The sequence below is a fragment of the Balaenoptera musculus genome, chromosome 13 (assembly GCF_009873245.2).
Source record: "Balaenoptera musculus isolate JJ_BM4_2016_0621 chromosome 13, mBalMus1.pri.v3, whole genome shotgun sequence".
NCBI classification, from domain to species: Eukaryota; Metazoa; Chordata; class Mammalia; order Artiodactyla; family Balaenopteridae; genus Balaenoptera; species Balaenoptera musculus.
In genome coordinates this window covers 26,459,312-26,487,301 of record NC_045797.1, presented here as the reverse complement: position 1 = coordinate 26,487,301, position 27,990 = coordinate 26,459,312, and the positions used below count along the sequence as shown (strand labels likewise).

Below are 27,990 nucleotides of genomic sequence, written 5' to 3'. Positions count from 1 at the left end.
CTACTGGTATAGAGAGTGCTTTATTGTTTACATGTTCTCTCATTTAATCCTTGCAGCAACCCTGAGGTAGGTATTATTATCCCCACTTTACAGATGAGTAAGCCATAGTTCCAAGGTTAGATTACTTGCTGAGGAACATACACTTATTAATGGCAAAACCATTGATAATTCAAAACCCAAGGGGACTCTTGAGTAGTTCACAGGCTGCTGCCAAGGAAAGTAGAGCTGAAAACTTCAACTGGGAAAGGCTGGACCATTCACTGGAGCCCAAGGGAGTCCCTCAGCAGGGATGAATGAGGCACATTCACAGGCCAAGACAGGAACTGAGCAGGAGAAGCCTAGAGCATCTGAGAGTTGTGAAGCAGGAAGAGGTCTTTAAATTTGGTGAGAGCTGACAGTGTCTTCAAATATGCACAGAGCCCACCTTCCAGGAAACGGAGCAACAAGAAGGTATCCAGCGGCTGCCAGTCCAGGGGCTGGCCAAAGGGCAGGAAGAGCTGCCCCTGCCTGGCACCACCTCAGCTTGGCCAACATGTGGTGACCTTGGGGCAGTGGTCCTTTAACTTTGTTAAGGCTTGAGAATCTAATGAGAGTCACAAACCAAGCCCCACCACCACCAGAAAAATACAGACACACATATACAGACAGCATCTTGCATGCGATTTCAGGGAGGCCATGGACCCCAGGTGAACTCCTGCTTTAGAGCAAGGGTATCAACCTGAGTAAACTCATAAAGTCACTGATACAAACCTATCTTTGTGCGGCTTGTATTTCCCATGATTGTTCCACTTTTTTCATCCCCTGATATTTAGAATGTTGTAAAGTTTCAATAGAAGCCAAGGAAAGGGTTCTAGCCAGAGAAAGAGCAGCTGTGCATGGCACTGGTGGCAGCCAGGAGGCAAAAACAAAGAGAAAGATGGGGTCAGATGTACCATTGCCTTTCCCACCCAGAAGGTCACTTTGGGAGTTTTTCTCTACTCAACAGAAGGGCTGTGAGAGGTGATGGAGACAGGGAAGTGGTTTTCTCCTTTTAGAAAGGAGAGCCGTTCCCTCACTGGCTACAGGGTCTCAAGTCCTGTAGGTATTGCCCTCATTCCAACCTGACCCTCTCAACCTCCCATGAATACACCACAGCATCGGCCTAGTCATCCATGCACATGTGTCCAGGTCACCTATGAACATCCGTGTATTTACACATGCTCTTTCATGGAAGAAGGGAAACTGGGATGGGGTAGATCTCAGGGCAGAGATTGCATGTTGCAGTTTGGGAATCATGCACTCTCCACAGAGAATGAGATAAACTGGGAGAACCAGCAAAAGGAGTCAGTGCACATTAGGCCCCTAGCACTTCCACGGCTCCTCCTTCTGGCCAGGGCCCAACCGGAAAGCAAAGTCACAGCAATGTCCTGGGGCCTAGCCCCAAACTAATGGGCCCAAGATAGTGGGCTGAAGGGGTCATAGGGGTTGAGAGGGCAGGGGCAGGAAAAGTCCTGATTCAGTGCAAGAGCAATTCTGATCTCTTATGGGAATCAGGCAAAGCCCTGGCCCTGAGCCCACCCAGGCCCAGAAAAGGCAGACAGGGAATTCGACGTGATCATTCAAAAGCCAAAGAAAACTCAGAGGCCATGACGATCTTCCATGACCATCGACCCCCAGCGTCCCAATGGTCATTCCATCCAGTGGTCACTCATGCACTAGTGGTTATGTGCCCAGCCCTAGATGGATGTTTCATCACACGTGGCTAGAGGAGCCCCAGTTAACCGAATGTGGGCTGGGCTCGGGCAAGGATCGAGCAGAAAGGGTGGAGGGAAGCCACCAAAGCCACTGCCCCTCTTGGCCAGGGCCAGGGGCAGCCGCTCATCTTCAGGAGAGGGAGAGGGAGGGTCCTGGCTGTAGCTTGTGGTCCCAGATGGTAGGACCCCCAGGTCCAAGCCCACCTTGTCTCTAGCCAGAAGTTCCCTCTGTCGTTGTCGCTGCTGACGCCGACCAATCAGGAGGAGAGTCAGGGATGCTGCAAAAACTCCCAGGAAGAAGCCTGCCAGTCCAGCCCCCACTATGTGAGCCTGGCTTGGAGCGCCCCGCTGGCTGCCCCATACCAAGCTGTAAGCAGCTACCACACGAGCGGCCCCACCTTCCTGACATTCACAGGCATAAGCACCCATGGCCCCTGGGGATATCACCACTTCTAGCCCATCCCGCCGGGGGGTGAGTGCAGTCACTCCGCTGGGCTGGTGCCACACACAGGATGCCCAGGCTGAGCTCGGGGAACATGGCAAGACCACATGTGCAGCTGTAGCCACAGGAACTTCAAACACCACGGGGTGTTCTGCAGAGACAGCAAAAGCACAAAAGGTGGTGAGGCTGTAGGTTGGAGGTGTTAGAGAGAAATGTGGGGTGATACAAGATATGAGAAGGGGCCATGGTACACAAAGCTAAAAAGGGGATTCCCAAAGAGAGTAAGGCTGCCATAACTTCCAGGATACAAGTTTTAAACTAGGTCCAAAAACATAACTTTCTAGGCCCTTTACATCCACTCTACCCACATTCCCTAAACCATACAGACCTCCAGGCTCTTTAGGACACAAAGAAGAGACATCCGCTGACTCTATGTCTTGAACCAGCCTATAAAGAAGAGAATACTTGATAAATCCAGTGTCAACACCCCCTTACCCTCCTCAGTACTGAATATTCACTCGCCAATTGCACCTCCCATCATCTCATAAATCACCTCTAGAATTATCAGTCAACATTCTCTTCATCACTAAATTTTTCCCCAATACCTCTTATACTCATGACATTTGCCATGTCAAATTTTACAAATATTTCTAGCAGACTACAGAGAATTAAATTTGCACTAGGTCTGTCAGAAAGATGTTTGGTGGGGTACTTTGAAAGAAACACAGGAACCTTCCAAGAAGTATAGCTGGTGGTCCACAACCACAAGATTTCTCTGGAAATCTCTGTTAAAAGATTTCTCTGTTAAGAGAAAGAGAAAACTTCTTTTCTCTCAAAGCTAATCAAATTTCTGTGAGGGTCAGTGAGATGGCTTTCTGTTTCACAAAATAGCTCAGCTAAAGATACATCTGTGGTTGTCACCAGCACTCAGTTGGTACTGAATACAACGAGAATGAAATCACCTAGAAAGTGCATGAAAGTGTAAAGAGAAGGACTGAACCCTGAGGAATATCAACATTCAGAAGCTGGATGGAAAAGGAATCAGTAAGGGAGACAGACTGGAGAGTGAGGTAGGGAGAAAAACCAGGAGAATGCAGAGTCATAGAAGGCAACAGGATAGTTTTTCAAGGAAGGAAGGAGGGGAGTTGTCAACTGTGAAAACACTTCTAAGAGCACTTGTAAAATGAAAACTGAGGGACTTCCCTGGCAGTCCAGTGGTTAAGACTCCACGTTTCCAATGCAGGGGGTGCGGGTTCGATCCCTGGTCGGGGAACTAAGATCCCACATGCCGTGTGGTGCGGCCAAAAAAAAAAAAAAAAATGAAAACTGAGAAGCGTATGGCAACATGGAAATCAACCACACAGTCAGGGCAGGTCCAGCAGGGAGGCAGGGACATTGATGAGGACAGAGAGATGGTTAGTATGGACTGACAGACGTACACACAAGTGACACTAAGAAACACACACACAGAGAGAGAGAGAGAGAGAGGGCAGCATTAACCCATGAGAAACAGACACAGACATACGGATAGGCCAGAGCCTGGGGACATCAGGCAAGGAACCAGTGCAGCCACCCTCACCCTTCATGCTCTCCAGTGTGGGCCACACACGCAGCTAGCCGAACGCTCCAGGCACAGACAGGGTCTCGGGCCAGAACGCACTCTGAGCAGCTCTGTAGACGGCCACAGTTGGTTGTGTTCACTTGTGTCACCTCAGTACGGGAGCCAACCAGGAGCCAGCTCTACAGAAAGGGAGTGAGGAAGAGAAACACACTGGATCTCCCAGACTTCAATGTCACAGATTGGCTCTGGACTCAGATGTCTCCCCACCAGACTCGCCAAAATCTACAACTCACTTGATACAATTTCATATTCTCAACTGGCTGTGGCTCTGGGAATAAGGCCAGATCCTCAAGAACACTGAGCTGGGCTCCAATTTGCACTGCTCGGTGGAGGTGTCCATCCTCTAGGAAGCAAGCAAGGGGCAAGACATAATAACATAACTGTACCTGTGCCTGGGACTCTGATACCTGTATGCATGGGACCCTCTCTATGGCGACAACCTGTGTGCACTGGATGGGCAACTTGCTTGGCTATTAAACATACCTGTCCCCAGATAGAGCACATCATACTCTTTCCCTGAGAGGCTGGGCACCCTGTGGGCTACGACTCTGAGGTAGGCTGTATCTGTAGTGACCAGCAGGGGGTGGCCATCAGCTGGAAACACTGGCCTGTCCATGAGTGGGTGGTCCCGGATGAAGGTGAGCACACGGTCAGGCAGGAAGAGCGACGAGCCAAACTGTTGGAGCTTCATGTTGTTGGTGATGCACTAAAGGAAACACAGGATGAGTGACAAAGCTTCCCAGGGGCCAGGAAGCGTCTGTGATGCTTAGTTGGGCCCTTGTCCTAATGGGGCAATTCGGGCGTGAGGTGAAGAACTGCCCCAGCCCCCTCACCTCTCCAGGTCTGGGCTGGGGTACATCATTGTCCATGACAGGCAGTCCCCTGTTGCAGTCATGTTTAAGCTCTCTGAAGGGACCATTCAGCACTGTCCGAATGTCTTGTGGTAGGAAGGAACAGACAGCAGAGATGGCAGCCCCTTCCCTGGAAGAGTCACAGGTTGGAGCTGGATATTTAGAGGGAACTAGGGGAGGCAACTCATCCCCTGTCAAATGAGATGACCCATGAGAAACGCACAGGGAGCTATGCAGCCTGCTTCACGGCAGAAGGAGCAGGGCTCCATGGAGAGCCCACCCCCTCTGGAGGAGACCGCACTGACCTGCACCAACCCCAGGTATCTCCCACCCTGTAAGTCTCCACATCAGGACCCCCTCACCACTGGGAGGAAAAGATGCCATAAAAGATGGGCGTCCCCGCTCCACGCTCAGGTCGAAGAATGACCATGTCCTGCAGGACACTGGAGGCCCGGCCATGCTCAGGCCCTGGACACAGCAGGTCGGCCTTCAGAAAGGTCGTCCACCTCTGCTGGAGGGTCTTCCGGCCCCCAAGGTCCCCCTGGGGTGACAAGCACATAGGAAGTTCTCTTTAGAAGACCAACATTAGGGGAGGACTGTGGAGACCAATACAAGTTTCCCCCAGACACAGACAGATAGGGAGACAGATGCATAGAAATGCAAGGACAGAGATACAGAGTAACTGAGAAGGACAATGAGGTATGGGGTGGGCAGGATCACAACAATGATGTTTATTGTGTTTATTGTGCACTTATAAAGTTCTGCACTACGTGCTTTACATAAGTTACCTCATTTAGTCCTCAAATCGACACTGCCAGAGTCACACAGGCAGTAAGCAGTGTAGCAGGGACTTGAACCCAGGTCTGTCAACAGTTCCTGCCTTTAATCTCTACACTACAGTGTCATACGGGATAATAAGTGGGTAAAAGAGGCCAGAGCCCTTTCGCCACATTCCTCAAGCTCCCAGAAAAGTAGTCACTGCCCATCAAAAAAGGAGACAGAGGAGAAATACAGAGACCAGAGGAAAAGACAGGAGGACAGGCAGAGCAGAAAACAAGACAGACAGCTGGGATCAAGGTCTCACCGCACACACACGGGCCACCCTCGGGACCTTAACGCGTTCGTATGAATCAAAAGCTCGGGAAATCTCCGTAAAGAAGAAGTAGATTTCATCGTCTCCGTCTTCATCCCCCCACTCGGCTGGGCTCAAGGCCACTGCTGCAACAAAGGCTGGGGCTGGGGAGAGCCGTGGCCTCAGATCCCACAGACATAGCCTGGGGCCACCACCCAGCCTCCACCCACTCTGTCCCCAGAGCAGCACCACCCCCCCTCTGTCCTCTCCCCACCGTTAAGCCAGGATGGCAAGGTCTCTGTCCGAATCCAGTCCTCAGCACGACCCACAGCCCGGGAGATAATCGGCTCCGTCCCCAGGTAGTTTTTCACAGTGGCAACGTAGAGGACGCCCCCTGCAGGGCAACAGGGAGGAGGTGGACTGTCAGACGCACTGAGGAAGCTTTCAGAAAGTGTCACAGGCAGAGCGGGGAGCAAAGCAGGTGCCAGAACCCTCAGGGGCTGAGCACCCATTAAGTGCCAGGCAATGCTAAGCACGACAGGCATTACCTCACTTAAAATAAACAGAAATAAAGTGCTCCGGGGCAGTAACGGGAACCAGTGTTAAGGAAAAACTGCTGGAATGTTCATGTATATGAAGGAAGAATAGAAGCTATCCCTGTGGAAAGCAAGATTTTTTTCGTTGGTCTGTTTCTTGCTGTTGTCGTTTTTAAGGACTTTTCTACCCTATAATTACATGGTAACTTTCCAGGAAGAGGTTTGCTTTGCAGCATGTTCCCATCTTACTTAAGTTCTCCCACTATGGTAAATGTCTGAGGGAACTACTGTTCTTTCTGAGCATTAGGGGGTGTATACTGCCCTGGAACAAGTCACAACTTTAGGGTATACTAGCATCACTTAGGGAATTGATCAAAATGCAGATTCCTGGGCCTTGGGCCCAGCAATTCTCAGTCAGTACGGTTGGGGGTTGGCCCAAGAACTACGTTTCAAACAAGCAGTCAGAGTTACTCTGATGTGGGTGATTCAAGACCTCACTTTGAGAAACACCAACCTAGGGGATTTCTGGATATTTCACAGCCAGCCAGAGGAAACAACGAGGAATCAGATCCTCCCTCCCGGTTCAGTGGAGGTGCAGAGGTGCTCTAGGGATGGTGGGGATTGGAAAAGAGAGAAATCACAGGCATTCTGGGAAGGAAAGGGAGGTGCAGTTCTGTGGGCTGAATGTGAGAGAACTATAGCCACTCTGAGCAACACTGCCAAGGGCTCGGACATGAGTGGAGACAATGACTCAGGGAACAAGAAGGTCACAAACCCCTGGTGGAGTTTTGAGTATCACAGGGACTGTGGAGAGAACAGAGAAGCATTCCTTCACCACCTACTACGTAAGAGGCACTGCGCTGGGTGCTAAGCACGTCACTGTGCCCCCCAAGAATTCCCATTTGAGTCCAGAAGACACACGTAATCAGATACCAAGAGGCGTGGACTCACAGATGTGTGTAGGAGCACAGAGGAGGACCCAGCCACATCTCACTGGGGGAGCAGCATCTCAGAGGTCACATCTGAGCTGGCTCTGAAGAATGAGCCATTTGCCAGGTAGAAGGACTTCGGGGGGAAGACAGGCAAGTGGGGAAGAGGGGAGCCATGTTCAGGGATATGGGGGCACTCCCCATGGCTGGAGCTCCAGCGGGGCACAGGGGCTGCTGGGCAAGTGAGCAGAGATGAGCTAGAGGTGCAGAGATAGGCACCCAATTGTGATGAATCTGCTCTTCCATGCCAGGAAAATGTGGACTTTATCCTAAAGGTGAGGGCAAAACTGCAGAGATTTTCTTGAGGAGGCATGACATAATTAGTTTTGTTTTTTAGGAAGAAAATGCTAGTTAAAAGGGCCTTCACACAGTCCTGGCAAGAACAGAGAAGGACTAAGGCACTGGCAGAGGAAAGAAAGGGGCTGGATTTGGGAGATCTTTCTGAGGTAGAGCCCATTAACAAGATTTGAACATCAGCTGAGTATGAGATGTGAAAGAATGGAGTAAAATAATGTCTCTAAGGTTTCCGTTTATAAGATGGATAATAGTAGATTATGATATTATGAACCAAGCAAAGAAATGACATAAGGCTCATAAAGGAGGTGGCTGGAGAGGAGGTGAGTTCACTTGTTGGACCCACTAAGGTTGACTCCTGGTTGGAGTCACTGGAAGGCAATCGAACAGAAGGGTGTGGACAATAGGGCCAGAGTCAGGCAACCTGGTGAAAGCCAGGGAGAAAAGGAAAGCGAGAGAGAGCCCTGGGGCACCATCATTTGAAGGAAACTCAGAAGAGCACTGACTCAGAAGAGTCAGAGAGGCTGGAGAAGCAAGCAAGGCTGGAGTGCTGGAGGCTGGTGCCCAGAAACCCCAGCAAGAGCCGCGGGGTCACGTGCACCGAGGGAGGCAGCAGAGGGCAGGGCCACGTTGAAGGAAGCACTACGTCCTGGACTCATAGATGCTCCTGTGAAGCTGCATGTCTCAGGCATTGAAATGATAACCACTAACACTTAAAAACACTTAATGCAGAGCAAAAAAAGGGTCAGGAGCCCTCTGAGGGCAATAGTAGAGAATTAGAAACCCCCTTCCTTACTGGGTGGGAGGGAAGACTATACTATCACTCGAGTTTGTGAAAAGAATCCAAGCACTTTGGAGTCAGGAAGGCTTGGGTTTGAACTCTGAATACTTATTACTAGTATGATCTTAGGCAATTACCCTTCCTAAGCCTCAGGTTCCTCAAATGTAGAATGGGGATAATACCACCTTCCACCCAGAGCAGTGCTGAGGGTTAAATGAGATAAAAAGAGAGCCCCAGGTAGGGCCTGGTGCACGGCTGGCATTCAATATGTGTTAGGTGCAGCTCCTTAGGAACCTCAGGGGGCCATATGCTTGATTTGTTGCCATAAGGTAGGGGGGCCACAACTATAAAATGGCATCCCATTCCCTTCCAGAGTATTTCATGAGGGAGAAAATCAGATTTTGGGCAAAGGTTCTGGCAGCTAATGGAGCAGCAAATAAGCCAATCCTCAGTAGTTCCAGGGGGAAAAACATGACACAGAAGCCAGAATTGGAATGAAAATTTTCCTAAAAGCATTATACACAAAACACTCTAAAACCAAAACTCTTGACAGAAGCTGTGTCATGGATACCCTGAGAATGGGGGAGATGTGGTGGAAGAGACAGTTATGAATATTTTGGAAGCATGACTTGATGTGTTTGAGGGGGAACACTCATAAATATTCTGGAAACGGTAAAGGACCACAGACAACGATGCAAGGACCCAGTGGTGGACGGAGGTAAAGTCCCAAAACTTTCTAAGGGGTTAAATGGGGGCAGTCAGCAACTCTGGAGCCTAGGATTGCTGAAGAGCACACTCACTCAGCGGAGAGAGCAGAGGGTCACAAAGGGACAGCAGGAGGGATCAGACACTTTGGGAGGGAGTAGCAGGGCTTCAGGTGTTCCACGAGTACTAAGGGGCTTACAACACAATCTTCACACACACACAGAGGAAAAGGAACAACAGCCATCACAGTCACGAGGGCAGAAGTCCACAGGAGGACACAAGATCACCACATGCCCTGAATTTTCCAGAACAGTCAATTTCAAATATTCTGTTGCACTGTTCATACAATAAAATATCCCTGTATGTGCAGTTGTTTGGCAAGTTATTACTGACTAGATCAAGCTAGCAAACATGAAAACATACATCTGCTATTGGCAAAAGATGATATGCCAAAGAGACCGATGCCCACGTTGTTGAGTTTAGTGAGCAAGGTGGTTAGAAAAAAACACACGGTATAATTCAACCCTATTTTTAAAAAATATGTATATATGTCTGTAGGTGCAGGCAAGATTGAAGGAGCTACAACTGGACAGTGTTACTGATGTTTGTTTCTGACTAATGAAATTACAAGTAATTTTTATTTTCTCCTCTCTACTTTTCTGTATTCACTGAATGTTTTTTGTAGTTAGCACCTTTTACTTTTATAACCCCAAAAATTAAGATACTGTCATTTTGGAAATATGAGGAAAAACAAGATTGAAAGCCACAAAGATGAAGAATCACAGCCAAAGAAAAATGACAATTATGTGCAGAAATAGATCTCTACTTGCTCAGATGTAAAGCCTGTGAACATAGATCTCCCAGATATGTTAGCAACCCAACACTGACAGACTAGGATATAAGCCATGGCAGTGAATATTTCACTACACCCTGGAGGTGGAGGGGTTCAAATTTTCACTCTGGTATCAAAATGCTCACTTTTAAAGAAGGTTTATAATAGGAATTATCCCTCATTATCTTTAAAAGGAGGGTTTTAATCATGCCCTGGCCTGCCTTCTTCCACTCTCTTTTCTTCTCATGGTCAGAGCTTTGCAGGATAGACAGCTCCTGACCTAATATTCTCTATTTCCTTATCTAAGGTTTATGCCAGCTGGATACCTTTTTTTTTTTCTTTTTTTTTTTAAACAGCCTATTATCAGGACATAATTACAGATCATTGGAGATGCAGTGTTTACTCTACCTTTTCCTCTCCTGGCATATAGGATTTCTATAACTGTCTTGTTTCGATGTGTGAATGCTAGTCTTGGGGTACACACTCATGGATTTAAGCGATAAGCTTGACTCCAAAATGCTGGCAGCACCCAGTGAACCTGGAACACATACAGGGCTCCTTGGCAGATGCAGTAATCACAAGATGCAATGAGACCAAAAGGAGACAAGAAAAACACAAGATGAGTTCCCATAGAGAAAGCAAAAGCTCCATTCTTCTGCTCTTCTTTATAAGAGCCCTATTTATTATTGAATGTGATAGGGAGGACCAAAGATGACAAATCACTGCCTCTAGCTTGGGCACCTTGGTGGGTAATGGCACTATGCACTCAGAGAAGGGGACACTGGTCGAGGAGAAGGTTTGGGGGAGGTGAGTGAAGATAATGAGCTCAGTTTGGGACATGCTGACTTTGAGATTCCTGTGGGACATCTAAGTGGAGATGTCTGGAAGGCAGCTGGATATGTGGTCTGTAGCTCCAGATAATGTATGGGAGGCATCAGAATCTGGTAGAAACAGAATCCATGGGGCTAGTTTTGGGAGATCTGGAAGGCGTCAGATTTGGGAGACATCAGAATGCAGTGGAAACAGAATCCGTGGGGCTGGCTGAGATCACAATTACAAAGAATGCAAGAGAAGAGGATCTTAGGTGGAAGTCCAAGTCTAAGGAATATTTAAAGGATGAGCAGAAGACAAAGATGCTGCAAAGAAGACTGAGAAGGAGTTGCGGATGTTCTTAGGCTAATGTGAACATTACTGTCAAAATATCTGCATTTTTCCGAATTGGAATAGTGCAAATAGAGACACTGAGATCATTTTTGTTAATTTTATCTCAGTGGAGTACAGATAAATGTCAAATTTGAAGACAAGATATCTGAGACCTTTTCCTAAAGAAATACAAGTGCCAGTAAACACATGAAAAGCTGTTCGACCTCACTAATAGAAATGCAAATCAAAAACATCAAATTGGACTCTGGAGAAAGTCACTGTTTTATGTTTATTAACTATATTTTTGGGGCTAACTGGCTGTAATGAAACAGGCCTTCTCATCACTGCTGGTAGGACTCACTGGAGAGAAATTTGGCCAAATCCATAAAGTACTATAAAAATCTTTTATATCCTTTGGCCCAGCAATCCTACTTTTTGGATTGACTCATGCGATTAATTAGATTCATGTAAAGGATTTACATAAAAATTTATGTAAAAGGATTCCTTATGCAGCATTATTTATAAAAGCAATAATTTATTTTAAAATCTGAATGTATAATTATATGGGAATAATTACATAAGTGTGCTACATTCATATGATAAAAAAGTATACAATCACTAAAAATCAAGTTTTGAATAATTAAACAAATTCTATGATGAGAAAATGTTCAGTATACAATAAGTGAAATATGCATGACAATTCCAATTTATTATAAATACGCACACGTGCGTGCACACGCACACACACACAGAGTATGAGAAAATACTCCGAAATAATAATAGTGGCTACTTGGTGATGACTGAATTACAATAAACTTTTCACTTTCTTCATTATACATTTCTATATTTTCTCACTTTTCCACAATGCACATTGCAATTTTTATAATTTAAAATAAGAAATACTCCTGCCATTATATTCTAATATTTTCATTACTAAAACTCTTTTCTTTCAAAATATGTCTATTATCCTTAAGGACATTTGTATAGCTCCTAACTGGGAATTCTGGTTCTAATTCTTAAATAATATTGCCACTATCTTCTATACTGCTATTTTCAAAACAAAGGGGCAGTAGGACACAATGGATCAACATTAAAAGTTCCAACTAAATATTGGTGTTATGTCAGACCAAGAAAAAATTTAAATTATAGCCCCATAAAGAACTTCAGAGGAAAACTTATAATATTGATATTGACTATGACTTGGATCTGAGACAGAAAAAGCCATGGAGGTTCTATGTCTTGAGCTAACCATTCTAAACTGTTAGAAAGTGATTTCTGACACCTCCATCAATTATCAGCTGAACAGCAACACTGAATTTCATTACCTGGGGGAAAAAAAGACTTAACCTGCTTGAAAATGTTCTTTGTTATACAATTACCTTATCTATGAAATTTGTATTCTTAAACTACATGCTGTGTTCCACTTGCTGAGTAGAACACAGAGAAATTACACACAGATGGTTAAATGTACTTAAAGATACTGCTTGAAACAAAGTATTTTAATTATTTCAGATTGTTGCAATTGGAAGTCATTTTGTTGATAAACAATTATGTAGAATCAAGAGACATTCATAACTGCTAAACCTGTGAAATCTTTCTTAATGATCTTAATGACTGGCTCAGCGTTTTGCCAAAGATGCTTGATATAAAGCTAAGAAAAGTAAACTATTGACTAAACTTTTATTCAAATATGTATGCATATAAACAAGGTCTCACTGATTTCAACTGTAGATGAATGATAAAAATGACAACTCAGGGGCTTCCCTGGTGGCACAGTGGTTGAGAATCTGCCTGCCAATGCAGGGGACACGGGTTCGAGCCCTGGTCTGGGAAGATCCCACATGCCACGGAGCAACTAGGCCCGTGAGCCACAATTACTGAGCCTGCGCGTCTGGAGCCCGTGCTCCGCAACAAGAGAGGCCACGATAGTGAGAGGCCCACGCACCGCAATGAAGAGTGGCCCCCACTTGCCGCAACTAGAGAAAGCCCTCGCACAGAAACGAAGACCCAACACAGCCATAAATAAGTAAATAAATAAATAATTTGTAAGTCTTATTTAAAAAAAAAAAAATGACAACTCAAATATATTTACTGGATATATACTTTATGTTCATTTTCAAAAACTTTTGTTATTTCATTGTTTCAGAAAAGGTAAATCATTAACTGAATGACTAAGAGTGACTTTTTTATGTATAAATTTATTTTATTTATATTTATTTTTGGCTGCATTGGGTCTTCATTGCTGCATGCGGACTTTCTCTAGTTGCGGCAAGCGGGGGCTGCTCTTCGTTGTGGTGTGCGGGCTTCTCATTGCGGTGGCTTCTCTTGTTGAGGAGCACAGGCTCTAAGTGCACGGGCTTCAGCAGTTGTGGCTCGTGGGCTCTAGGGCTCAGTAGTTGTGGCGCACAGGCTTAGTTGCTCCGCAGCATGTGGGATCTTCCCGGACCAGGACTCGAACCCACGTCCCCTGCATTGGCAGGCAGATTCTTGACCACTGCGCCACCAGGGAAGCCCAAGAGTGATTTAATTTGTACAGCTTTTAAGACTTTTCCTACAAATAAAGTCATGCATAAGAAAAGAGTTTAGCGTCCAGTGGTTGAGGCTTTGTCTTCCAATGCAGGGGGTGCAGTTCGATCCCTGGTCGGGGAGCTAGGATCCCACATGCCTCGCGGCCAAAAGGCCAAAGCATAAAACTGAAAGCAATACTGTAACAAATTCAATAAAGACTTTAAAAATGGTCCATAACAACGACAACAAAAAATGTTTAATGTTAGATCTTATATCCCAATTTTTGTTTTTCATAAAATATTGTGCAATATTTAAATTAAAATTTATATTGTCCGATATTTTATAATAAGGTTCACAGCAACTTTAGTGAAGGAAGAAAAAAACAGTGTGATAAATGATGCTAAGTCAACTGATTAGTTAGTTGGGAAAAATCAATTTTGATTCCCTTCTCATGCCATTTGTCAAAATAAGTTTCAAATAAATCAGAGAGTTAAAATGTTTGGGAAAAAAAATTTAAGAAGAAAATTTTTATCTGCTCTCTAACTGAAGAAGGATTTAGCTTAAAAAATATAATCACAAAGGAAAAGGTGTAGATTGGAATACTAATATCCTACCTGATAATTGGCCCAAGAACATAAGCAGAGGATTGATCAAAGCAGAAATAAAAATAAGTACTAAAACATGAAAAATGTTCAACTTCACTAATATTCAAAAAAATACAAATTAAAACAAGGTGCTGGGACTTCCCTGGTGATCCAGTGGTTAAGACTCCACCTTCCAATGCAGGGGAAGCGGGTTCGATCCCTGGTCAGGGAACTAAGATCTCACATGCCACGGGGCAACTAAGCCCACGCGCTGCAACTACTGAGTCCATGCGCTCTAGAGCCTGCGCATCACAAGTAGAGAGAAGCCTGCAGCCACAACGAAGAGCCTGCATGTCACAACTAAGACCTGACACAGCCAAATAAATAAATATTTTTTTTAAAAAGGTGCTATTTTTAGCCTTGAATTAGCACACACACACAAAAAAAAGTTTAATGACAACAAAACAGTGTGGTGAAATTTATGTGAGAAAAACTCTCATTTACTGCTGATTTAGGGTGTAAATTGGTATACCCTTTCTAAAAACTCAATTAGCAACAGATAATGAGCTGTAAAATATTCACATCCTTTAATATAGTAATCCACTTCCAGGAGTCTTAAGGAGACAATCTAAAATGAGGATAAAAATTTATGTACAAAAATGTTCATTACAGTATTAGAGACAATAGCAAAAACTTTGAAGTGAACTAAATAAACTTGAAAATAAATTTACATAAATAATTTGGAATTCTTTAATTAAATTATGGTATGCTCACAGGTTGAGTAGCATAATGTCATTAAAATTTTTCTTCACAAAGAATTTTTAAATTATATAGAAATGCCTATGATATAAAGTCACATGACAATATTCAAAATTATATCCATGTAGCATGACATTTAGAAGTTTCATAAAACACACACTCATAAAATTTCTGTTCACCTGCTTGTTTTACACTCATGAGAAAAATCGCTGGGTTCTCACTGAATTTGGAGAGTGTATGTGGAGTAGTCTAACCTAAAATACAGGCTATGTAGCACACAAACAGTTCACTTTGTGGCTACCAAAGAATTAGTCAGTGGCTACCAAAGAATTAGTCAATCATTCTCCAGAAAAGATTTAGGCATAATCTGTGATAGAACCATTGAACACTTGAGCAGCTCTATATGTATATATAGTTTGTTCGAAGAAAGTAACAGAAAGAATTTCTTTAATAGTCATTACTGATTTTTCTGAGCAACAAAGGACTGGCCAGCCAAATATATGTGCATGAGTATATATGCATGTGGACACACACATTAAAAAGGCTAGAAGGAAATATTCTAAAATACTAGCAGTGGTTTTCAGAGTAGGAATACTCTAAAACTGTGCTAATATGGTAGTCACTAGGTATGAATGGCTATTTATATTTAAATTAAAATTACATGAAATTTAATATTCTTCCCTTCATTCGCACTAGTCACATTTCAAGGGCTCAATAGCCACATGTAACCAGTGGCTACCGTATTAGACAGTGAAGATACAGAACAATTCCATCATCACACAAAGTTCTTTTGGACTGTGCTGTTCTAAAAGATTTCTTATGTTCTTCTTTATACTTTTTGCAAATTTATTATAATATGCATTGTAGTAGATTCCTCTTACAAACAGGAAAAAATGACTAAAAGAGATGAGGTTAACAAAGGAAACATTCACAGTCTACTGTGAACAGTGACATTCTCTAGAGAAAAGCAAGAGAAATGATATTCTGTGGGTAAAAGCAGGAGAACACAAGCACTCTGGTAAGAATAGGAAAGGCCAGAAAGAGATGTGGGAATAATAGACATTCTGATGAAAGAAAAGAAAGGACACAGAAATTCCAACAGCAGGGCGGGGAAGGAGGCAATTACAGCAAGAAGTCACAGGTTCTTATCTCTCCCCACTCACCAGCTATTACAGCTGCTGACCGCTGAGCTGGCTCAAAAGGACATTTCCCCCGGCCACTCTCAGGTCTTTCAACCTGCTGGAAACTGGACACATCCTACAGACCAGAAGGGGGCAATTGGTTTAGAGGTCATGGGGAAGTTCATGGTGAGAATTACAAAGATGGTCAGATGAAGAAAAAACCCAATTCCCATTCATTTCCCATTCCCCCACTACCATCCCCATATTCCCAGTCTGCTATTCCTGATTCCACCACCCATTCCTGCATTTCCCACCTCTGCCATCCCTCTTTTCATCAGTTTATTCCTCTTCCCTCAATTCCCCTAGTACCCAACACCCACATGCTCTGATGAAGGAACACCTAGGATGGCACTAGAAGACACCGAGAGGCTGAAAGGCAGATCTTTCCTCTGAAATGCTGCTGAACTGCCAGCTTTGCAACTGGCTGGAGAATGTGCTACAGGATAAGGAGGACCAGGGAAGAAAGCAGGCCTCCTGAGGGCTGGAGCACTTAGGAAGGGTAAAGAAAAGTACAGGCTGATAGAGGACCATCTGAAGCCCAGGGGTCTAGAGAGAAGGGCCATCCTTCACCTAATCCCACCCCACGAATAAAAGACTGAACCAGAGTCAAGGATACACAGAAGGAGGGAAGGGAATCTACAAAGTCAGTGAAGACCTGAAGCTGAGGTCAGAATCTGAGAATTTGGTAAGTGTCTTCCTCATCCAGGGACTCCAGAGGGACTAACCTGGGGTGCGGGGGTGGGCAAGTGGTGTAAGAGTTCCACAGAGCCAGCCAGACATTACCTTAGCTGAGCATCCAGCACTAAGAGAGCCTTCAAGATAACATCTAAAAATGAAAATCAGGGATGATTTCAACCTGGACTGACAGGGAAGTTAACTATGGCCAGTTAGGAATCAGTTATGACACGAAGTACCAGGCATGATATCTCTAGTTCACAAACTAGGACGGACATATGGTGTTGCTGGAGCCTTATTGCTGTGATGGTAATTGGAGAACCAACATAGGTCTATGTCCCCTGAGCGTAAGTGTACCACTGGCCCATTCTGACTGCTCACTTATTTGCTGTAGTTGGCAAACAGGGTTTTATTTTACTGAGAGAGCCTTGAAGAAGGCCTGTTAAAATGAGATGTGATCTGATGTCCCCTCAAAGGGAATACTGGGTCAAGAATCTTCCAGAATGGAGGACCCCATGGAAACACAATCATCTGCCCTGTGTGGTGGTGGGCACATTGTAGCCAGAGGAGAAAGATGACAGTTCAGTGAGAGATTACCAAGATGTTTGGGCACTCTGAACATGGGGTTATTACCTGCTGCTGTGGCCTGTCTTATCGCCTCCTTTTCTCCACACTGCCTCGCCTTGCCCCCAATTAACTCTCTACACCCACCCCAGATTTATATTCCTAGACTATTAGTCACTGACTTAATAAATGTTTGAGCCACAGAATGACAAAAATGGCTCACCATTGCCTCTTTATCCCAAACTACTACTTCTTCTAACCAAACCTGGATCACCTGTTATTCCTAGAAAACAAATTATGCCTGAAACTATTCCGTTACATTTCATCAAGGACTTATAAAGGATGAGCCTTTTCTCAGTTCTCATTCTCTTCGATCTTTTCCCACCATTGGATACTTTTGATTCACTCCCCTCCTTTAAATAGTCTACTTCTTGACTCTTGAAATTCTACCCTCCTGGAGCCCCTCCTCCTATCTGTTGCTTCTCTATCTCCTTTGGTTGTTTCTCTTCTCCTTTCCAGCCTCTAACCATGTATCCTTAGTCTTTTTCACATATAAAGATCTCATCAATTTTCACATTTCTGCTCAGACTTTCTATGCAAATCATTCCCCAAACTCTCTAAAGCCTGATGTCTTCCAAACTCTAGTCCATGTTTGCACTTGACTGCTGGACTTCCTTTCCTCACAGAGATGATCTATTAAAACTGAACATGTTGAAACTCATCCTCTTCCAGTTTCCCCAAATGGCATCATCACGTTATCTAGGTTTATAGCCTTTGAGCAAGGGAGCCGATTAACTACATAGGTTATGATTACTGTACGGTCAAAGTGACATTTAATTAGGGTCTGAAAGGATAAGACCACAACACCACATTATCTGAATGTTGAGATTCTTCATTATATCATCATTGTGTCAGCACAGTCCTATCAGCATGAGTTGTAGTGAAGGCAAGTCCCTCAAGTTGAAAGCCAGAGCTATGTAGGCAGGCTCTCACTGAGCTGTGGGGTTAGAACCCATCCTTTGACTTTGGCCAAGAAGAGTGCAAGGCATATAAAGGACCTTTCCTAAGAGGTTGGGGGTGAGGGGTAGGGGGAGATGGTCCTTGTTAACATGAAACAAATCAAATGTCACAAGAAATTGAAGCCAGCTAAGGTCTTCTTCTAGGGTGCAGGCTGGACTAGAGGGACAAGGTAGTAGAGCAGAACCAGACAAACCTGGGTTTGAATCTTGGCTCTGCCTCGGCCAGCTATATATCTCAGACTTTTACCTAACTTTTCAGAACTTCTGTTTCATTCATGTAAATTGGAAATAAATACTATCATGATAAATAAATATCATGATATGGTGATAAGAATTAAACTCAATTGTGAATGTAAAGTATCAAGCACCAAGTCTGCAACAGAGTAGACACTCAATTGAATGGGAAGTCTTCTCATTGTTGTTGTTGCTGTTGTTATAAGTCTAACATTTTTTCTGTTAACTGCTGGAGCGCCCTCAAAAAAACAAATTAAAATATTTTCCCCCAGTGTCTGATGAGCTGTCACTGAAGGGCAACACTCCACATTGTTGCAACTGGTAGGTCCTATGCTTAAACTTCCTTTTGTGAGAACCTTCATTTCTCTGAGCAATCAACTCTGAGCAAGTTGTTATATCTGGATCAGCTAGTCAAAGCTCTCAGGTTGTTACACACAGTCTCAAAGTCATCAGTCTGGGACATGAGAAGTTCAGCACTAAGGATAAGGCAAGGACTTGCTCAAGCAGATGGGGATTGCCAGGTAGCAGGATAAGCCAAAGGTAGAAAAGAACATTCAGGAAGTCTAGAGAGCAGTCTCAGGATGCTTAAAGGGTTAACACAGTTGTTAGCTGTACCTTATATTCCCCTACAAACAAGCCTTGATCAAAGGATGGTCCTTCATTTCATGAGCCTGAGGGACAGGAGGGTTCAGAAAAAGAGCCGAAAGTCGTAGGAGTGCAGTACACAGGCCCCTGGCTTCTTTCTTGTTTGCTGATATTCCTCAAAAATGGATAGGGGTCCAAGTCACACCACTCCTGACAGGTATGTCCAGATCATTTTCTGTCCAGATACTTATCTAACAACCATTAGGGTCCCACCTCAGAGAGCCAAAGAAGAATAGAAGGCCCTGGGGAACTAACTTGGAGTAATCACATCATCTGTAAACCATGGCTCTGGTATTCACACCCATGGGCTCCCTGATCCTATGTATACTAGGAAAGGACAAATATGTCAATTGCAGTTCCACTGCTACTTCTGTGAGCTTTGTGAGAACTGTAGGGAAACTAGGCCCTCAGCATTACCTGAAGGGATATAGAGATTTTCAACACCACCCTGAACTGGGAAACCTTCCCAGGATGAGGGAGCTATTCACACCTCAAAAGGGAGTCTATCACCAGCATTATGAAAATAACTCAACATAGACTCAACTAACTCCAAGGAGAGCCCAGAGGGACTGACTAAGGCAATCAAGCATATACAATTATAGCATTCTTAAGTCAGAAATATAAGGATGACGTTTAACAAAGAGGTTTGGAGCTACACACTGACTAGATCCATGTGGCAAGGACTACTGCAGGCTGCAGAAGGATCAAGTCAAGATCTACCATTAAGGATCAGGGTCAGGAAAGGGAGTTGTTGCACTCCCCCCTACCCCTAGCAGGAAGGGATAAAAAGTGTCCAGTGATATGAAGGACATGTGAGGCTTTTGACTCATCCCAGGGCCTGGTCACAAATGTGTGCAGCCAGAGGAACAGTAATTGACTACTGGATAACTGATGAGAAAAGGTGAGGAGTCAAAACATTAACACCCTTCCTAAGATGTCACCAATCCCAGGGACTTTTGAGGTCATGACCAACCTAGATGTGATTAGGAGTATCCATGTCCCAAGCCTGCCTGGGTGTGAGGTTGTAGATGTCCAGGGCTTTAGCAGCAATGAACAGGACCAAGAAGAAAACATGGTTGACAGAGTGCCCACCTTGAAGGCAAGATCCAGAGTATGGGGCCAACAGGTACTACGTTAGTGTGCAGTGACCTCAGAAGTTGTGAGAGCAAAGGGTCACAGCCCACACAGAATGAGGCTGACAGAGGAGGTGGGAGGAGGTGGTAAAAGACAATCACATGCCATGGGAGGAAGAAACAGGTATGGACAGTGCTGATTAAGAAGTGGACCCAGGCTCCCTGGACAAAGCATACACAGGACAAGGAAAACATGAGCCACTGGCCTCTGAAGTTCCTCCCCACAGCCCAGCTAGCATCTTCACTTCCTTCACCATCCCACTACGTCCCTCCTTTCACTTTGTATTTCTTACCTTCTATAGACAACCTCCCTCCCCCTCCCTTTCATACCCTCCTTCAGTAGACAAAGCCTCTACCCTATGAGGACATCCCTCACCCCCAATGCTTATCATGCACAAGGGTTCCCTTAAGCATGACCCCTGTCATAGTCGCTCACAGAAGACCCCTCCCGTCCTTCCACCCCTTTCACTCACAATAACCCCGCACTTCGGATCAAAAGCGAAGGTGCCACAAATGAGGAGGTGAGAGGCATTGGCAATGGCGAGAATCTGGACAAAATTGTGACATTCTTCCTAAGGGTCAGAGATGGTTAGAGAGAATCAGAAGCAGAAGGTACAAGGAAAAGTAGTGTTAGGACAGTTATATGCAGCTCTGGGTATGGTGTTAGAGTCCCTGCCTGGGCCCATTGGGATGGGAGCATTGCAGGGGACTGACACAGAGTCAGGGCTGGGCCAAGGCCTCAACTGACATTCAGGCCAGGGCCCGGATTTATACCTACCTCCTTCTTGCCTTTCTTCCTACAGTTCTGTCTGTGGGCCTCAGGCACCATCCAGTCAATCTAAGAAAGGAAGAGTGACCATTTCTCCCAGATTCTCACCCAAATTCCTCCCAAGTCAGGCTAGGTGACACAGTTCTACAACCTCCATCAATTTGGAAACTTCAGAGACAACCTCCCGACCACAGAGCACTGTTTTTCATACTGGAGGTCGCTACCCATTAATGAGTAATGAAATCAATTGTGAAATCTCAACCATTATTTTTAATGAAATAGAATATATCAGAATGTATCACATATAGGAGAGTAGATATTGTTTCAAGAAAGTTTTTTTTCAGTACATACTTTGTGTACTATGTCAAAATGTACCATATATTTCTTACTAAGGTGTGGTCAAAAAAGTTTGAAAGCTATTGCCCTAGACTAATGTGATTTTAATGATTCCTCTGCCCACTGCCACCTGAACCCTGGTCACTGTGGCCTCCTCCCCATCCTCATGAACCTCCCTCATAGCCTCCCCAGTCACCATGACCCACCCCCATCACCCTCAGCTGAGACAATGAGGTTGACGATCTACCCTTATTCCTTTTTACCAACATTCCCCCTCCTACCACAACACCCCCCCTCATATGCCATAAAACCAAGGAGCTAATCACATGCTCTAGAATCTGAGCTCCTCCCCACTCTCATCTCTCACCCTGCGAGGTCTCTCCCCTGAAAAGGGCAGGGATAAAGCGAAGATGGTGTCCCGGGCGCCGACATAAAGCATATGGGAAGCAGGATCCACAAGGAGAACGGAGTAATTGTATGTCTGAGGGATGGTGAACCGGGTGAGATAGGAGTCAGCCTCTGGCAGGAAGAGAGGGTGAAAGTGAAGAGTGATATCAGCCATCATTTCATAAGAGTTGGGTCCACAAGGGCAAAGCCAAAGGGGCCAATCTTTGTTTTCTTCCAAGTATCATTTATTTAGCAGCCTTAAGGGCAAACACAAAGCCTTGACAGGCCAACCATTTAACTTCCCCAGGGAAAGATAACTGATGAGGCCAGAGTATTTAGCACACAATAAAGTATGCTTTTTCTATAAAAATAGAACACTTCATTAAAATAGCATAAATATTAAGTCTATTTAATATTTATTTCTATTCATAGCAACATGATACATAATTTGAAAATACCTGTAAAAGGTACAAGTACTTTTCTCTCTAAATATCCTTTTTTTTAAATCACTACTTAATAGTAACTCCTTTTTACTTAGAAGGGAAATGTCTCACTCTTTTCACCAACACATTAGGAGATCATCTCCTCTCTCTCCCACCACCCTTGATCTCACCCTAATTCTACCCAGAGGTAAGAGAGTAGAGGGGGCAAGAAGAGTATGTGCTTTGGAAATGGATCAGTCCAAGTTTGAAGGTGGCTCTTTCACTTACCAGATGTATGATCTTGAGTTAGTTACTTGCCCTCACCGAGCATCACTTTCCTCATCTGTAAACACCACCATCCAGGGTTGTTGAGAATTAACTGAGATAACATATGTGGAAGCATCTGACACATACTACGTATTTCACAAATGGTTCCTTTCTTCCATCTTTAAGCATGTGCTCTGTTTGGGCCAAATCTAAACCCATATCAGCATTCAAAACTCTGATCTATTTAAAGATTGTAACAAATAAGTTAGGATGAATTTACCGTCTTAGCTCAGTCTCTGGCTCTGGGGACCTGAATTAATACAGTTGTGCTCTACCTGCTTCATCTGCTCAGCTACCTTCAAGACTAGTAGAATGGCCATGGATTCTTAGATGTGCTGATGTATGGAGCCCCACCCACCCAATCCTCCCACACCCATACTCATGTCTGTGCTGTATCCTGACTACTATCCCATGCTTAGTATAAGCCCCAGATCACCCAACCACCCTTCATATCCCCACCTCTGCCTCGCCTTGTCATATAGACCTCTCTGGATTCCTGGATATGAACCCAGACTGGCAACCTCAACTCCATGTTGTGGCTATTGCTCCAACACAAACTGAAACCCAGGCTCTGACCACAACTTTGTCTTCTGGATTCAGAGCATCCCTATATGTCACTGGTCTGAAATGACAGAAGTAATTTAGAAGACTCTAAATTACTATTACCCAGTTGTGAGTTTTTCCCAACAGGATGTACTCTTGGCTTCACTGGGTCTGTTTGCCCAAGCTGCTAACACTCACTGCCCACTGAGAAAAACACAAGGTTCATAGCTACACTCATGCCCGCCTCAACAAAGAGCCTTTAAAGTGTGAATCACTCCAATGATCACTTTTAACCTTGTGGCATCCCCTGGCTTCTTTCACATCTTTTAAAAGGACATCTCCCTCCTCCTTTTTTCCTTCTGAAGACTTTGAAAATCATTTAAACAGAATCTTAAATCAACTCATTGAATCGTTTCCCAGCTACTCAATATAGGGAATGGGTAGAGGGAGTAGGGAACGTTGAGGAAGTTAGGAGGGTTATGGTGGATCGGAAAATGGGAGTTGGTGTCAGAGATGAGAGGCCTGGTAAGTGGGTTAGGGAAATCAGGGTTGTGAGAGGGGCAAAAGGCTCGGAGGAGGTTAGAACTGATGATAACCAAATGAATTTGTGAAGTGGGCAGATGGAAATGCTGAGCTGGTAATCAGAAGGATGGGTGTTTGTTTGGAGTAGTATGAAAGACCGATGGGTTTGAGAGCAGGATGGGCGTCAGGCTGGCGTGACAGACACAGGTGCATGTGAGGGAAGAGGGGAATAAGGGAGAGGAAGCTTCGAAATAGAGGGTTTCCGGCAACCCCCATTCCCCTCCCTGGGCCTCAGGGTCCGCGTCTGCACGGTGAGGGGCGGTTGCCTTAATAAAGGGCCGCGGGAGCCTCCTGGGCTGGTAGTAGGAGCCGAGTCGCCCGGCCCGCTGGAGCAGCACGAAGTGGGGGTCCCGCCCGCAACCGGGCGGGGCTTGGGCGGCGCGGGACGCAGTGGGCTGAGCTGTGGGGGCCCGGGTGCGGCTTCCCGGGTGGGGAGGGCAAGTGGGTTCGGGTACCTGCAGGCGGGGTCTGGGCGCGGCGCGAAGGAATAAGGGCCAGGGCGCACGCGCCTTACCGGAGATAGGAAGCGAGATCCTGGGCACCGAAGGCGAGATGCGGCCACACACCGGGCCGCTTAGCACCTCCAGCAGCAGCAGCAGGGGTAAGGGCGAGGCCGGGGACGGCCCCGGGCGCGGGCGGGGCCGCGCAACAGAGGACGGCATTTTTGCCACCTCCTGGCCGCCAGGGTGTGGCGCGCCCCGCAGCCTCCTCAGAGCCTCGGCGCCACCAGCTTCGGCCCCACTCTGCTCTCCTCGGTGCGGCTGGGCTTGCGGCGGCGGGTCAGAGCGCAACCTGGCTCCACCCCTTCAAGAAGGGACCAATGATGGGGCTGGTTTTCTCCCCAGCCGTAGGGGTTGCGTGGAGGTCGGACTAAGAAGAGAAAAAGCCCAGGCCAGAGAGAGAGGGAGCTAGACCCAGGGGAAGGTGGGGCGTTCTACCTCGAAAATGGGCTGGACGTGTCACTCCAGGACCCCGAGTGACAGGTTTGCAAAGGTCGCTCCAAAAACTCCAATTTGTATGTCTTGGCTGTTGTAAACAGTGCTATGAACATTGGGGTGCATTATCTTTTCAAGTTAGAGGTTTTTTCTGGATATATACCCAAGAGTGTGATTGCAGGATCATATGGTAGGTGTATTTTTAGTTTTTTAAGGAACCTCCATACTATTCTCTGTAGTGGCTGCACCAACTTACATTCTAACTAACAGTGCAAGAGGGTTCCCTTTTCTCCAAACTCTCTCCAGCATTTATTGTTTGTAGATTTTTTGATGATGGCCATTCTGACTGGTGTGAGGTGATGCCTCATTGTAGTTATTTGCATTTCTCTAATAATTAGTGGTGTTGAGCATCTTGTCACGTGCCTGTTGGCCATCTGTATGTCTTCTTTGGAGAAATGTCTGTTTAGGTCTTCTGCCCATTTTTTGATTGGGTGTTTGTTTTCTTGATGTTGAACTGTTTGTATATTTGGGAAATTAAGCCCTTGTCGCTTGCATTGTTAGCAAACATTTTCTCCTATTCCATAGGTTGTCTCTTCATTTTGTTTACGGTTTCCTTCACTGTGCAAAAGCTTATAAGTATGATTAGACTTTATTGGGGTCTTCAAGGAATCAAGTCATACTCCCCCACGTATGGAAGAGTCCTTGGCACATTTTCCAATGAATGCTACTTCAGATAGATAATACAACTTATAGAGAGACATAGAGAAATTTATTGTAGCTAGGAGCAATGGATGGTGTGGAGTTAGCAAGCATATTGTTGAAGGTGGTGTCAGTTATAATAGACCTTGTAACCAAAAAGGAAACACAAACAGTTTTTAAGTCAAAGGATGGCATGACCAAATATATTTTTTCAAAGATATTTCCAACATAAGTGTCTAATCTGGAGATTAGAGACAAAAATATAAATTTGGACTATGTATGAAAGAAGACCTGTTGAGAAGCTATCCTTTATACTGAAACACAGGAAGTCTGTTGGACATTAGATTACAATACCTGGGACACCTGGGTTAAATATTTCTGGTTTTACAATGAGGAGCAGTTGAGGGGAGAAAAGTGGTTATGAGACTAGAACATAAGCAAGTAACTCTTTTCCTATTGGTTCTAACCTATCCTGAACCACTCATTGGTAAGCTGACCTCCTCTTCCCCAGCCTGCAACTCAAACAAATAACTTGAGAGGAGTAAAGAAACAATAATCAAGACGGAAACAGGAGAAAGTGTTTGCCCATTTCTGGTTTGATACTAGCATTATCTTTTCCTCTCCTGTGGGCTAATTCAGAGAAGAATTCTCATTCAACCAGATAGAGTTGAAGACCCAGACCAGACAACTGATGAGGACCATGAGGCTCCTATCCCTACTGGATTTTGTCAGAGGTACTATAGGAATCAACAGCAAGTAAATGAAAATGAGTATGAGTAGAGAAGGGGCAGATCCGCTTGGAATGTAGAAGTTTGAAAAGACTTAAAAGAGCTTTCTGAGGGCAGACTCTAACTTCCATGAAGGCAAGGACCATTGTTTGTGTGTCCACTATATCCCAGTCCTAGCACAGTGCCTGACACACAGTTTGCCCTCAACAGATATTTATTGAATAAAAGAGTGACTGACTTATACTAGGGGAGTGGCAAAGATGGTGGAGTAGGAAGACTCTGAGCTCACCTTCTCCCCTGGGCGCACCAAGATTACAACTATTTACAGAGCAACTATTGATGAGAAAAACCAGAAGACTAGTGTAAAAGATCTTCTACAACTAAAGATATAAAGAAGGAACCACAACAAGACATGTAGAAGGGGCGGAGATGCAGTATAGTCAAGACCCATATTGCTGGGTGGGTGACCCACAAACAGGAGGATAATTACAATAGCAGAGGTTCTCAGGTCCTGCCCAAGTAGCAAGTGGTCCAAGCCCCGCATCAGGCTCACCAGCCCAGGGGTCCTGCACTGGGAAGATGAACCCCCAAAACATTTGGCTTTGAAGGCTAGCAGGGCTTACTTTCAGGAGAGCCAGAGGGCTGTGGGAAATAGAGACTCTATTCTTAAAGGATGCACACAAAATCTCACATGCTCTGGGACCCAGGGCAGAAGTAGTAATTTGAAAGTATGCTGGGACTTCCCTGGTGGCACAGTGGTTAAGAATCCGCCTGCCAATGCAGGGGACACAGGTTCGAGCCCTGGTCTGGGAAGATCCCACATGCCATGGAACAACTAAGCCCGTGCGCTGCAACTACTGAGCCTGTGCTCTAGAGCCCGCGTGCCACAACTACTGAAGTGCTCACGCCTAGAACCCGTGCTCCACAACAAAGAGTAGCCCCTGCTCGCTGCAACTAAAGAAAGCCCACACACAGCAATGAAGACCCAATGCAGCCAAAAATAAATTAATAAATTAATTTTTTAAAAAAAGAAAGTATCCTGAGTCAGACCCATCTGCTGATCTTGGAGAGCCTCCCTGAGATGCTGGAGGCAACTAGAGACATAGACACTGGCAGCAGCCATTTTGTGGAGCTCATTCTACCATGTGGACACTGGTGCTGGTAAGTGCCATTTTGGAATCTGCCCTCTAATTTATTAGCACCAAGATCCTGCCCCACCCACCAGCCTTTTGGCACCAGTACTAGGATGTGTCAGGCCAAGCAATTAGCCAGGTGGAGATACAGCCCCATCCACCAGCAGGCCTGCTGCCTTAAGACCCTTTGAGCCTGCAGCCACCCCTGGACACAGTTCTGTCCACTAGAGGGCCCAGGACCAGGCCCTGAACACGAGTGTGCAGTCACTAGCCCCAGAACCCCCCAAGGCCCTGCAGCCAGAGACCCTGGGACATGGCTCTGTCTATCAGTGGGCTGGCACTAGCCCGGTGGCCAGCCTCACCCACCAGTGGGTAGGCACCAACCCCAGGACCCCTTGGCCTTGGCCCTGCCCACCAGTGGGCTGATACCAATTCCAGGACCCAAAGCCCTGAACCCAGAGACCTCAGGACCTGGCTCCACCCACCACAGTGCAGGAACTCAGCCTCTCAGCCTGCCATGTCAGGACCCAGCCCATGCACCAGTAGGCAGGCACCAGCCCCAGGACTCTGGACTCGAGCCCTGCCCATCAGCAGGCCAACACAAGCACTGGGACATCATGGGCTCTTTTGTCAGCCACTCCAGGATCCAGCCCCACCCATGAGCAGCCCAACACCAGCTCTGTGACCCACCCCAAGGGCCCTGCAGTCAGAGACCCAGGAACCTGGTTCCACCAACCAGTGACCCAGCACTAGACCTGGGACCCCCTGAGGCCCAGCCCCACCCACCAGCAGGCTGACACTAGATCCAGGACCCGCCCCCAGCCCTGC

At 45.6% G+C, this 27,990-nt stretch overlaps 1 protein-coding gene across 2 annotated transcripts; it reads right to left on the bottom strand.

The window, feature by feature from the left end:
* Nucleotide 1: 1 nt before the first annotated feature.
* SEMA4F (ssemaphorin 4F) lies at nt 2-24,398 on the bottom strand. 2 transcript variants are annotated; one of them, XR_005022318.1, is made up of 15 exons: nt 24,182-24,398; nt 21,774-21,925; nt 21,080-21,139; nt 20,775-20,873; nt 16,014-16,107; nt 5,994-6,113; nt 5,732-5,883; nt 5,010-5,188; nt 4,630-4,777; nt 4,280-4,502; nt 4,030-4,139; nt 3,755-3,915; nt 2,564-2,622; nt 751-2,326; nt 2-347 (listed from the first exon to the last, which is right to left on the bottom strand). XR_005022318.1 is itself a non-coding variant. In XM_036872395.1 (14 exons), exons 1-14 carry the CDS (start codon nt 24,327-24,329, stop codon nt 1,716-1,718), a joined length of 2,316 nt encoding a protein of 771 aa, XP_036728290.1. In that variant the 5' UTR covers nt 24,330-24,398; the 3' UTR covers nt 2-1,715. The 2 variants fall into 2 exon arrangements, 1 of the variants encoding a protein (XP_036728290.1); XM_036872395.1 differs by having other exon boundaries at nt 2-2,326.
* Nucleotides 24,399-27,990: the final 3,592 nt, after the last annotated feature.

Bases quoted from the DNA above. Each gene is read 5' to 3' on its own strand.
- SEMA4F (XM_036872395.1), bottom strand. From the start codon at position 24,329: ATGCCGTCCTCTGTTGCGCGGCCCCGCCCGCGCCCGGGGCCGTCCCCG. The intron at 2,623-3,754 runs GTGAGGGTGGCT...TCTTCTTTATAG, and splicing joins CACACTGGAGAGCATGAAGG to GCTGGTTCAAGACATAGAGT. The intron at 2,327-2,563 runs GTCTGTATGGTT...CTGTCTCTGCAG, and splicing joins GTGTCCTAAAGAGCCTGGAG to AACACCCCGTGGTGTTTGAA.